The following is a 12,956-nucleotide window of genomic DNA, read 5'->3' as shown; positions in this document are numbered from 1 at the left end:
ATCAGATACTTTTAATGACCTTTGTACCAGCCTGTAGTCTCTTATGCTCTGGGAAGCCAGTGTCATGAAGAACTGGGTATATGGAATTGGTACCCTTATACACTGACCCTAGACTAGCTTTACTCTGGGGAGAAAGACTCTGGGGAGAAAGACTTCTAGATAGAAGAAGACATCTCCCATCTGAAGGAAACTATGCCTGCAATAAGGTATCTTTTATTTTTGTCACTTCTGTTACCTACTTCTCCCATACTGCCAGTATGGCTGGTCTGAATTCCCAAGTCCTCCTTTGACTTCTAGTTTCTTCCTTACAATTGGCTCCTACTATTGGCTTCGAATTGACTTATCACTTCACCCTGGTCTTCTATCCCTTGATTCCTAAACTTAGCCCACTATTCATCTTGTTTCTTTCCCTTTAATTCTAGCCTCTGCCTTAGTGTTTAGCATCCTAGGTCCTGGTCATACCACCTATAATCACTGCTTTCCAGAGCCTAGATTCACATTTTACTTAAAGTAACTGCAGTGTTTGCTGAAAGATGCCTAAATCAACATGGTCTTGGGGATGGGAAACCCTAAAATAAACCAAGTTCCTGTTTGAAGTCTTTCTCAATGACTAGTTGTTCTGAGCATGAACATAATTTAGTAGTGAACGGGCACATGACTGTTGGTGACATGGTTTAAATGTTGAGAATTCCCTTAGTTGCCTAAAATAATCTTCAAAAATTTGCCTTTCAGTTGTATGGAAGACCTTAGAACTGAGGGGTCTAAAGATAGATATTAGTTTGGGGCTGAAATCCATATTCAAAAAAAGTTTCCTCTTCCAGGGTTAACTCCAGATGGAGGCAATTATTATTCCTATGAACTAACTTGCTATTTTGGTTCCAGAGCGAGCATTTAGAGTTGATTGCCAAACATTAAGGCAGTCTGAATCTATTTAATGCAAGATATGGTACACATATACAAGCACACAGAGTATAGGAGGCTTAAACCAAATCTGTGGTTATGTTCCAGGCCAGAAAAATAACAGTGTTTAATTTATAATGTTGTGACTCAGCAACCCTCTTCAGAAGCATTCACTATGGATGAGAAAGAGAACAAAGGGATTAGGTATGAAGACAGTGAATTAGGAAATTCACGTTAAGTACTCTTAGGTTTCTCCCTCATCTTTTACTTTCCCTGCTCCCAAATTCTTCCCAGCCAGTTACCAGAGACAAAAGTGGTCTGAACTTTCTATCCTGAGGAAGGAGGTAGGGGGAACAGTATTCCATCAGGATCCCTCAGAAGGATTCAGGATAAGAATGTAGACTGTCCTTTTTCATCAAGAATAAAAGGCTAAGAAACCAACATTCAGTTATCAAGGGGGTAACTGAGAAGTACAAATTTCTCCTCAAATGTATTACAGGGAAAGGACAGTACAGGAGAGATGGTTGGGAGTTGTGAGGAACCAATGCACCAATGCAGGAAACAGGGGGAAATCTTGTATCACAGAGGTACCTACCTGTCTGGGCAAAAGTAGTAGGCCCCTTGTTGGTTTCTATAGAAGAGAGGGGCCAGTTGGCCAGAGACATTAGACTGTAAATGGGGGAAGGTACTGAAGAAGCTATTGTTTACCAATTGGGATGAAACTATTATAATATTTTTCACAACTGATGCAAACTTGCTGGCTATCAGATCTGGGTATAAGGGAATGAGAAAGAAGCACCGTTCAAGTCATGAGAGCAAAGGTGAAAAATACCAAGAAAAAATTGTTCATTGCCTATGATATTCATGCCACACCAGTGCTCCTGATATGGAATTGCTGCCAATCTCCAGCCTGTTTTTCTCCTAGCAGTTGTTGACCACTTCACTGGCAGCCTGGGTATGAGGAAAAGGAAGGGGATGGTGCCTCGTGAGGTGCCCATTTCCCTCAGGGAAGAAAAGGTGCGGTTACCTTCTTGCAAAGAACCATCTGGTGGTCAAACAGGAAGAAGACCCGTTGCTGGTTGCGGCCATAGGGCTGGTAGATCCAGGCCATCTCCCCAGTGTAGATCAGCTCCGAGCTCCTGTCTAGGATATCCTCGCCCTAGGAAGGACATGTGATGGTGAGAGGCAGCCAGGTAGGAGGGATGGTCCCATTTCTTACCTGGAATCACCCAAAGCTAGGATAAGAGGAAGCCAGAGAGGGCCTGGTGGAGAAGGAGAGAGAAAGGGACTCCTTGGAGTCCTTGAAAAGCTTTACAACCATATTCTTTTTCACTTTGAGGCTTCGGGCCTTACTACCCAGGATTGATACAGCTCTCTATGTACTCTCTTACTCATGTTCTCTCATTCTTTCTTGTTATCCATCTCTCTTCCCTAAGAATCCTTTTCTGCTCCAGTTTCTCAATCCCTACTCTTTTCTCTCAGTCTCTAATATTGAGCAAGTGGTAGAACTTTTTATGCTTCCCAGACAAGTAGAAGGGAACAGAGAAGGGCAAGAAAAAAGATGATAAACAGAGAAAAAGAGAATAATTCACTCACCCTCTTATAATTGTTTTTTTCTTTCTCCTCTTAGTTCATTAAAATTCACTGATTAAAAAAAGAAACTTCACTACCACATTCTTCCTTGGTTTATTATCCAGGGAACCTTTAACTCCTCTGCTACACAGAATCAGATTTGAAAGAAAAGTACTAAGACACTTGATTCCTCCCTAATTGAATTCAACATTGTTTCCAAAGGCTCCCCTTCTTTTTTGAACTGGGGACTGAACCCAGGAGCACTTTATCACTGAGCCACATTCCCAGTCCTTTAATCCTTTTTTTTTTTAATTTTGAGAGAGGGTCTCACTAAGTTGCCGAGGCTGTCTTCAAACTTGTGATCCTCCTGCCTCAGCTTCCCAACTCACTGAGATTATAGGTATGCATCACCATACCCAGCAAGGCCCCCTTCTTTAAGGCAAGTCTGACAGGGCAGAAGTATGATGGGATGTCTGTAGATGCCAAGTCAGATGTGGTCCCTGTTTTCAAGGAGTTTACATCTCAGCAGAGGAGATTAAGGTAGGTGGGCTCAGATATCATAGAATACAAGGAAAACCAAACCAAAGTCAAGAGCACAGAGATAAGAGTTTTAAGGTCTATGTGAAAATGTGAAATAAGAGCAGTAGCCCATGAAGTAGAAGAATTAATATTTTCTGAGTTCCTATATGCTAGATATTTCAGTCTACCATATAATTGTCCATGGGGTGGATATTTTTACTCCAATATTATAGTTCCAAGTACAGAGAGGTTAAGTAGTAGGCCAAGATCACCCAGCTACTTTGCTACAGATCTACAATCCAACTCTAATTTCTATGGTTCCAGAGATTGTACTCACTTTCTATCCTATATTGTCTCTAGGCCAAAATGTCACTGGAAGGTCTTCTCCCTGGCTTTCAGTTTTCTAAGCTGAAAAGGATTATCTTTACAGCCCCAGTCCTAATACTCCAACACTAAGATGTCAAGCCTTATATGCAAAAGCTTCAAGGAATGATTAGAAATATAAGTCCCTGCATCTGCCCATAAATAATCAGAGGCAAATAGCCCAGGCAGGATGGTATGTCAAAGTGGGGGACATCTGGAAATGGTGTTCATAAGTATACCATTTTCTCTAATTTAAGTGATGGGAAAAAAGGGAACTCAGTGGAATTATTTTCTAATAATAGAATTTAATAGAAGCTCAGAAATACTGTTTCAACTCTAGGCTCAGCTTCAGGATTATCTAAGATCTAGTTAAACAATCCTGCTTGAGGGAATGGACATACTTTCCTCCAAGTTGGGGAATAGTGTTGGCTTTCCTGTTGGAGGTATGGGAAGTTAATAGTAGTACCTGTCTACCATGCCCCACCTTAAATGAAAGCTATCAAAGGGGCCAATAATATAAAATATGGCAAAGATACCTTACGATATTAATTGCTCAAGTGAGGATGATCAGACCAGGGGGAATAGTCAGTATTTGCTGGTCTACCCACTGCACCAGCAAGGGGCAGTCCAATTTTATTTTAAGTACTTGCCCCATATAATTCCAAGAAAAAAAATTAAAAAAAATCTTATATGCTCACCAAGCTGAGTGAACTAAAGCAATCTAAATATCCTAATTGTGCCTCAGTTTCCTCATACTTAATAAGGATAAAAACATTACCAACCCTATTGTGATAAATATTTAAATGAACATATAACAAAGTGCCTAGGAAGGTAGACATACTGTAAGATCTACACAAATGATATTTATTATCCTATGGCTGCATGCCCTGGGTACTATATGTATCCTGTTTCCTACTAACACTATAACCTGATAAGGTTTGTACTATTTTATTCCCCAAAGTCAAGATCAGAGAAATTGGAAGTAACTTTCCCAAAGGGGCAGAACTCAGGACAGACTCCCTCTAAAGCCCATGTTCTTATTCACCATACTGCATTAGAATGATGACACCTACCCCAGTGAAACAACCAGCTTCAATTGAAGATTTCTGAGGCAAGAATCTCAAAAGAGCTGAGCTCTGGGTCTAGTGCTGCTATCAACTCAACTCTGTGCCCTTAGAATGTATCTCTTTTAACCTCTTTCCTCATTTAAAGTGGAGCGAATAATTATATCTACTGTTTGTTCCACTCCACATGGCTGCTAGAACACATCAAACATCATTGTGATGAAAAGGGCCCTCTCATTGTTTATAGCTCTAATTCTTGTCTCCTCTGCCCAACCAGCACCCAAGTACGTATCTGTTTGTCTTGCTCCCAAAATTGCAATACCTTCCCACTTCCCAATCCCCTGGGCCTTCTGTTCCATTCCTATAGGATTTTGCCCATGATGTTCCCTTTGCTATGAATGTATCTTCCCCCCATTAGATGACCAAGGGCATATAGCATTGATTCCAATATCCTCTGTTATGGTTTAGATATGAGGTGTCCCCCAAAAGCTCATGTTTGAGACAAATGCAAGAAAGTTTACAGGGGAAATGATTTGGTTATGAGAGTTTAACCTAATCAGTACATTAATCACCTAATAGGGAATAACTGAGAGGCAACTCTAGGATGGGTAGGATATGGCTGGAGGAGTTGGGTCATTGGGGGGTAAATGCCTTTGCAGTATTTACTTTGTTGTAAGTCAGTGGAGCTCTCTGAATCCTGGTGACCATGTTCTGAGCCATTTTCCTCCACCACACTCTTCTGCCTCGATGTTCTGCCACACCTTGTGGCCAGAGCAATGGAGCCAGCTATCTATCCACTGAGACCTTTGAAACTGTGAGCCTCAAATAGACTTTTCCTCCTCTAAAAATTTTCTCAGGTCTTTTGGTTACAATGGCAAATAAAGCTGACTAAAACATCCTCAATGACTAGTACACAGGGACTGGTAAAGAGATGTTAATAATCACATATTTGCTCAAAACCGTCTAATAGCTCCCAACCAAAGTGAAAGCCAAAGTTCTATGAAGACACAATCTTACCTCTCATTACTTTTACACCCTCATCTACCCCTACTCTTTCCCATTCTTATGCCATTATGGCCAAACTGGCCTAGTCCTTGGTATTCCTTGAACACATATTTTCATATTTCATGGCCTTTGTATTTTTTCTTCCATCTGTCTGAAATTCTGTGTTCCAAGAATGATATGCTCTTTAATCTTCTTCAGATCTTTTCTCAAAAGTCATCTGCTCAGGTATTACCCCATTACTCTAGCCTGTTAGCCTACTTTATTTTTCTTCATAGCCCTTATCACTCCCTGACAACATAGTATATATGCTTGTTTCTTTCCTTTCTTCCCTACTGGAATATAAATTCAATAAGGGTGGGAATTTTGTCCCATTCACTGAAATATTTGCAGAATCCAGAATGAGACCTGACACAGATTAGGTACTCAATAAATATCTATTTAATAAATGAACCAAGGAATATTAAATAAATAGTGGCTATTAAAAACTACACAGAGCTCTCTTACCAGTTAATTTGCCTTCCTGTTCTGAAGCCAAAGTCTCAGAGAAGAAACTTTACCTTTTTCTAATGAATTATAATTCATTCCATTTTGCTCAACTTTATTCCACTCTAATTATAGGCTGACTGATATGTGTTTGTGGTCTGTATGTATCCTGTTTCCTACTAAAGTCAGATCCAGAGAAATAAGGCAAGGTAAACGCCATCCTTTTTCATCCACTTTGTCTTCAACACTGCCTACTGACAGAAGGGCAGAGAAATAAACAATCCATCCAGTCCCTCATTTGATCTTCTGGTTCCAGAAGCTTTTAAATAAATGATTTTGTTGCCTCTATTACATTGGGATTTTGTATTTCCTCCAACTTCTTTGGATTCAATCATCTAGTAGTAAACTGGAAAGGACCTTGGGTATTATACAACCAGGATGGAAGGGGATTGGTACCACAAGAAGGATATTATAACCACATAAAATTAAACTCCTGAACATGAGCTGTGAACATGGGCTCCTGCTAAAATTATACATAGGAAAAAGATTTAAAAGAAACTGTCAGGGATATGTTCCTTTTCCCTTCGTTTCAAGAGGATTTAATGAATCTGAAAGGTACCAAAGTGTCAGTTCAACTAAACCTCAGCATCAGAGAAATTATAAATAGAAATTTTCCAGAAACTGTAATTCCTGAAAACAGGTATTTCTACCTGCTGCTCACAGAAACTGTTCTAATATATTATTACTTAGAGAGATGGGTAACAAGTTAACTTATCTATTTATTTTTAAGAAGTCCTGAGGATGCGGCAAAAGGAAGGGTACTTCAAGATGACAAGAGTTGGGGATGGTAACTGGAGTTGGGTAAAGAGACGCAAAATGTTCATGGAGAAATATGAGGGGGAAAAACAGGTCTTGAAATAAAGCAAGACTTCCTGCTCTCCAGCCAGATGCTGTGATTTATTGAGCAAGCATCAACTGCCTACATTTCTCCACTCCTCCCATTTCCTCTTCAAGGGAGATTAAACTCTAAAGGTTTCTCTTATGACTCCTGCTTTTCATTTAACAAATGAAGCTAAAATTATTATTTGGATGATTTTGACAGATACTCTATTTGTTCAAACATCTGGGAGGCAAGAGGATGGCAGAGATAGCAAAGCATTGCTTCTTTTTGGTTTGTAAGGCTTGTCCATATCAGCCCATAGCAATACGGCAAGAGCTCTTCTTTTCTGTCTCCCCCCTCTCTCTCTCTTGTTCTCTCTTTCTCTATCTGCCTTTTCAATTTCTTGGGCAATTGGAATACACAAATAACCTATATCAGAGAACCAGAGAGGTTCTGTCACCTATCCCAAGAGGCAGCAATCCTTTGAATGTCCATGTTCTATTGCTTTCTGGGAAAGACTCTTCTATACTCATCCATCTTTAGTTATACAGGTATTTGGATCCTCCTCTCTCCAAGGTAGTCTCACTGTCTTGTTTAAACATAGATTCTATTGAAAAAACAAGTTGCTATAACATTACGAAGGACAGCAACTGGGCTGCAGGAGGCAGAAGGTTAGGGGAATTTGTGGTTTAGTAGTGAAAATAACACAACAAAGGGAATCAGAAGACTAGATTCAAGTTCCACTTTTGTCACTGACTTGTGTGACCTTGGTCAGTAATAAGTCTCTCTCTGCTTCTCAGTTCCTCACTATCATGACAAGGTATGGGAGGGTGAATAAGGATGAATGTGAGTATAAATAAGAATTTATGCACACACTATCATGGTCAGGGCTGTTGGGGAGTATTCTAAGAGCCCGGGAATTCTTGACATTCTGTAGTCTTTAAGATCAGATTCAGCAAACATGACAGATACCTTAAAAGCTCTGGTCTCTGAAATGTACCAATCAGCCCTCACTAGAGGAAAAGCTTCCTAGACAGCAACACCCATAGAGCTAACAATTTCTTCAGTGACTACAGAGTCTGAGAAGAGCATTTTTATCTCCTTCCACTTCATTACAGACTCAATGTTTATACCCGCCCCCCCCAAAATTTTTATTAAAATCTAATCTCTTATCTACATTCTTTGAAGGTGAGGTCTTCTGAAGGCTTCCAAAACTGTGAGAAATAAATCTATGTTGATTACAAGCCACCTAGTCTATGATATTGTTATAGCAGCCCAGAAGAACTAAGACACCAATTTAGATGAGTAAAGGCTTCATCAAGCAGGAAGGTGCAGTGTTGTACAGGTTTAGATGAGATTACGGAATCAATCTATTGTACTAACAAAGGAACAATTAATATTAATTTTTGTACCCCTTCCCTAGAGAAACATAAATGAAATGTCTTCTGAGATGTTGAGCCTTTATATCACAGCTCAGGACTACAGAGTTTGGTGCTAATGAAGCTCCTGCAGTAGGCCAAGGGATTTGAAACTGTTATTTGTCCCCCATGGCCTATGATACAGGTATTAGAGGCACAGAGCACATGGAGGAATTAAAAAGTCTTTTAGGAATGGAGATTTGGAAAGATGTTCCAGGAATAGAAAGACAACTGCTCCTGGACACCTTCTCTTACATAGAACCCTGCCATGGTAAGAGACAAAGGCCTTCTAAGTAGCCACAATTTCAGAATGCCTCAGAGTTCATGGGCTTGCTAGAAGGCATTTGGCCCTGAACTCTGCCTTGAATCAGGAAACTGGCCAAAGCAAAAAGATACAAGGGAAGGAGAATCCACGACTTCTGAGTAAATCTTTGTCAGTGCTGGCTTAATCTTACAAGCAAGAGGGTCCCATTATATGAATTCATTTCTTTCTATAAATTTCAAAGAATCACTGTTATAATACTCTTTTATGAGGAAATTATCCTTCAAATAGGACCCTAAAATGTGTCAGCTGATCAGAATTGTGGTCTTTTCCAACATATATACTGAGGAGGAACAGAGGTATTGAAATAAAAGAAAGATGATTTTTTTCATCTAGAACTTGGTTAAGTAGCTATTTATAAGGCTGATGACAGTCCACTTGGAATAGGCCAATGGAGTTGCAATGGAGTTGCTTCTACTTCTACACTGTGACCACAAGGCACAATATTTCCACTCTCTCCCTGGTAGCATGTCTAGCCTCTCCCATCTTGGTTATATTAACTTATGGATAATCAGATTACACAAAGTGGGCCTAAGAGATAAATGTGAAATACCATTACTACTGGTTTCCTTGGTAGGCATATAGGAAGGAAGGCTTGAGTGACTTCAGCCACTTGCTTTCCAAGTTCAAAGAAGTCACAGATGTCTTCAATAGAATGAAAAGTTTTCAGGGTCTATTTTTATAAGATGATGATGAAAACAGATAGTGATCTGTGGATTCAGCAGGGATGATGGTCATGGACTAGAGTATGTAGGCTTGGACAGACTTAGTGACTATGTCAGGACAAGGTGATCTCACCAACAAGAAAAGAAGTATGTTGCTGTCCCAAATGGTTAAGAACAAGAGAATCAATCACATTGTATTAGTTAGTTTTCTATCACTGTGACAAAATACTTGAAAAAAATCAAGATACAGAAGAAAGGTTTATTTTGTCTCACAGCTTCAGAGGTTTCCATACAGGATCCACTGGCTCCACTGCTATGAGCCTGTGGTGAAGCAGAACATCATGGCGTAATTACATGGCAGAGCAAAGCTGTACACCTCATAATGGCCAGAAGTACACAGAGACACAGAGAGAATGTGTGTTTGAGAGAAAGCAAAAAAAAAAAAAAAAATCTGTGAACCCTGCTGCCAACACTGGGGCCAAGAATTCAATACATGAGCCTTTAGGGAACATTTACCATTCAAACCACAACACACATATTTGGTGACTGGGAATATATTAGTACATACTACTACTTATCCAAGTGTGCATCCCATAGTCACAAATCTAGGACTTGAAAAATGTTTGAAGGGTTACTGACTTAACTCAATTGTTGTTTCCAAACAATACTCAAAGAGATAAACCTTTCTTTTCTTTTTAAATTTTTTTTAGTTGTGTATGGACAGAATGCCTTTATTTTAATTGTTATTTTTATGTGGTGCTGAGGATCGAATCCAGTGCCTCACACATGCAATGCAACCACTCTGCCACTGAGCTACATCCTCATCCCCTTTCTTTTCTTAATGAATTATTGTCACAAAGATTTCACTAATCTTCTTAGAAAGCTATTAATTACCTAGTACCTCTCATTAGCAGGAAGCTTTGCTTTGGGCCTAATCTAAATCCTTCCAGTTGCTCCTAAAATCTAATTCCTCTTTGTTCCCCCCTTGGCTTAGGTGAGCTTTCAGCAAGCTCCCTGGAATCCCCAACACCCCTATTGGTAAGAGTCCTACCTCCCAGTCTAGGACAGAGGCCTGCCACTGGGCAATCTTGTCGATATTCTCCAAACGTCGCTTGCGTTCGTTGATTTGCTGAGTCACATTTCTCATGACAGCCAAAGCAGCTGCCACATATCTGTAATCACTGTGAAGAAACAAGAATGCAAGTTGGATGAACCAATATGCCAGAGAACCAATGTTCTAGATGCCAATCTTAACATCCACTCTATACTCTTTCTCCTTAGTAACAGTATTGATTTTCAGATGGGAACCCATGAGACATAGAATAAAAGACTACACTTCTTTTTTCTCAGCAGGGATGACTATATGACTAAGTTCTGTCCAATGATTATACAAATTATCATGCTGGGCAAGACTTTTGGGATATCTCCTTTAGGGAACAGAGCACATCCTTCTTAAGTACTTCCTCCATCCTGATGTTTAAAATATGAATGGATGGCTGAAGCTGTACTCATATGCAGGATCATGATGACAAGGCCAATACCCTAGGGGTAAAATAACTGAAATCTGAAAGGAGCCTGAGTCACTGATGACCATGAAGCCACTATGCCAGCCATGGGCCTCCTACCTTATGGTTTATTTTGCATGAGAAATAGAGTCCCTCTCTGTTTTTACACCACTATTGTTGTGTTGTATTTGATACAGCCAACCAAAGTCTAAGAAGGGAGATTTTCATATGACATAGTCCAGACAACATAATCATCTCTCCCATTATTTCTAGGGAGCCTCTGCCCAAAGTCACTTTTCTTCCTGCACACAGTTTTTAAAAATACAGAATTTGAAACCAAAGTCTATGAGCTCAAACTCCACTCATTTGGCAAGTCTCACTCACTCCCCCCTTAATTCAATTTTCTTTTATATAAAATGGGAAGAATCATGGTAGAATTTATTCATGGGGTTAATAAATTAAATACAATCATCCATGTAAATTGTTTTACTCTTGGCCCATAAAAAGTGTTATCAGTATTATTACAAGTCATACATTTCTCTATTAGAGAAATCCCATGGGATGCCTTCCCCTAAACCCAGAATTTTAACACTTGGCCCAGCTTCCTAGGACTTTGGATAATCCATGTATTGAGGTTTGCATCATTCTGCCCAGTTTTCTCTGATCTGATTTCCAATTGAATGGCTCCTGTGAAAGGCAAAATGAAAGTGAGATGTCAGCCATTGGATAGAGCTACAATAAACTGAGAAGGCAAGGCATGTGTTATAGTTCAGTCTTAATACCTTTCCTTAGAAAAGCTGAAAATGCCTTGTGCTCATTAACTTGCTCACTTTCATAGCACCAATTAGAAAATAGAAGGGAAAAATGAAGAGGTACAATTACTGCCTTTTTCTTTCTGAATACATTGAAGAACGTCGTAGATCAAACACAGGCACAGGGAAGGGAGTTCTAACTGCCAGGGCAAAAGTTATAGAGCATATCCCCTTAGTTGGTATCCATGACTAATTTGTTCCCTATGTAACTTCCAGATCCATGGACCTCAAAAACTACTGCATTCTATCACCTCCAGTTATAGATTACACCACCTAACCAATTTATTCTGTCACAAGAAACCTGTTGGAAAAATTGTTTTAATTCTGAGCAATAATGAATGTTAGGTATTAACTGTTTTTCTAATGGCTCTCACTAATGACTCATCTTGAGATTGTGACAAGCTGTCTAGAACCTATATCTTCCTCAACCCGTATCTGAGCAGCTAGTTATCTTACCATCTCCCACCAAACTCTACAAAAATTTGGGGTTCATCTGTCCTAAGAAACATAATGTAGCTTTGAACTATGCTGAAAAACTGCCTTTCTGGAACTCTTAAGGTCAATTATGCAATATATAATTTAACTAGTGAATATTATTACTCCACAAGTAAGATTTTAAGAGCTCTTGACGATGTCCATTCAACAGATACTCAAGATATAGGGCAATTTAAAAACTGTCATACAAAAACATATAAGAATCACTCTTTGATGGCTCACAAATCTCTCTGTGCACAAAATTTACCTAGATAATACTTTTAAAAGCTAGATGTTGAGACTATTACTTATACTTTATGTCCTTGTTTCAATATAGACTTGCACTCTGTCATTTTCCCTTTCTGGGTCTCAGCCTTTCCAGCTGTATAACAAGGAAATCTGACTAGAAGAGATAGCTTTCCTAATCTATGTAGGATATATATTCTGTATTTTAAAGTTAATTTTGAAATATCTTTTAATTTTATCAGGGGGTTCTTCAATGTCCTTATTTGCCCTCAAGAAAACATCTCAGCTGGGAATGTAGCTCAGTAGTAGTGCACTTGCTTAGTATGAATGAATCCCTGGGTTCAATCCCTAGCACCACCCCCACAAATGCAAACAGATCCTCAGAAAGCTTGGAACTCAGTTCTGGTGATGGGCTGTACTAAGTCTGTTCAAGTGTGACCTAGTCTTCTCCAAATTTCAGGTCTAATAAGCAGCTAATATCATTGCCTCAGGGAGAAGAGAGTAGAGTCCTCCTTAGTAAAGTCCTATTTCACTTGCCTCCCTCACAGCAAACAGGTCAAGGAAGGCAGATCAATCATTGACCCTGTTACTCATACAAGAGGGAAGTCAAGTATTATTACATTTGTGTTAAAATATGAAATTTGCCTAGGGCTCCAGAACCACAGAAGCATATTACTTATATTTTACTAAAGAAACAACATCAATTTGAAAATGAACATGAGGATTGA

At 39.4% G+C, this 12,956-nt stretch overlaps 1 protein-coding gene across 7 annotated transcripts in view; it reads right to left on the bottom strand.

The window, feature by feature from the left end:
* Window positions 1-12,956, bottom strand: part of Arhgef9 (Cdc42 guanine nucleotide exchange factor 9) — a 349,964-nt gene that overhangs the window by 37,464 nt on the left and 299,544 nt on the right. For all 7 annotated transcript variants that reach the window (XM_077107717.1, XM_077107718.1, XM_077107722.1 and 4 more), the window contains 2 exons: window positions 10,243-10,372; window positions 1,928-2,059 (listed from right to left, as the gene is read on the bottom strand). In XM_077107717.1, coding sequence (XP_076963832.1) covers window positions 1,928-2,059; window positions 10,243-10,372 — 262 coding nt within the window. The remainder of the gene's footprint in view (window positions 1-1,927; window positions 2,060-10,242; window positions 10,373-12,956) is intronic.

The sequence above is a fragment of the Callospermophilus lateralis genome, chromosome X, assembly GCF_048772815.1.
Source record: "Callospermophilus lateralis isolate mCalLat2 chromosome X, mCalLat2.hap1, whole genome shotgun sequence".
Classification (NCBI taxonomy): domain Eukaryota; kingdom Metazoa; phylum Chordata; class Mammalia; order Rodentia; family Sciuridae; genus Callospermophilus; species Callospermophilus lateralis.
The sequence above is the reverse complement of the archived record's forward strand: the minus strand, read 5'-3'. Positions and strand labels throughout refer to the sequence as shown.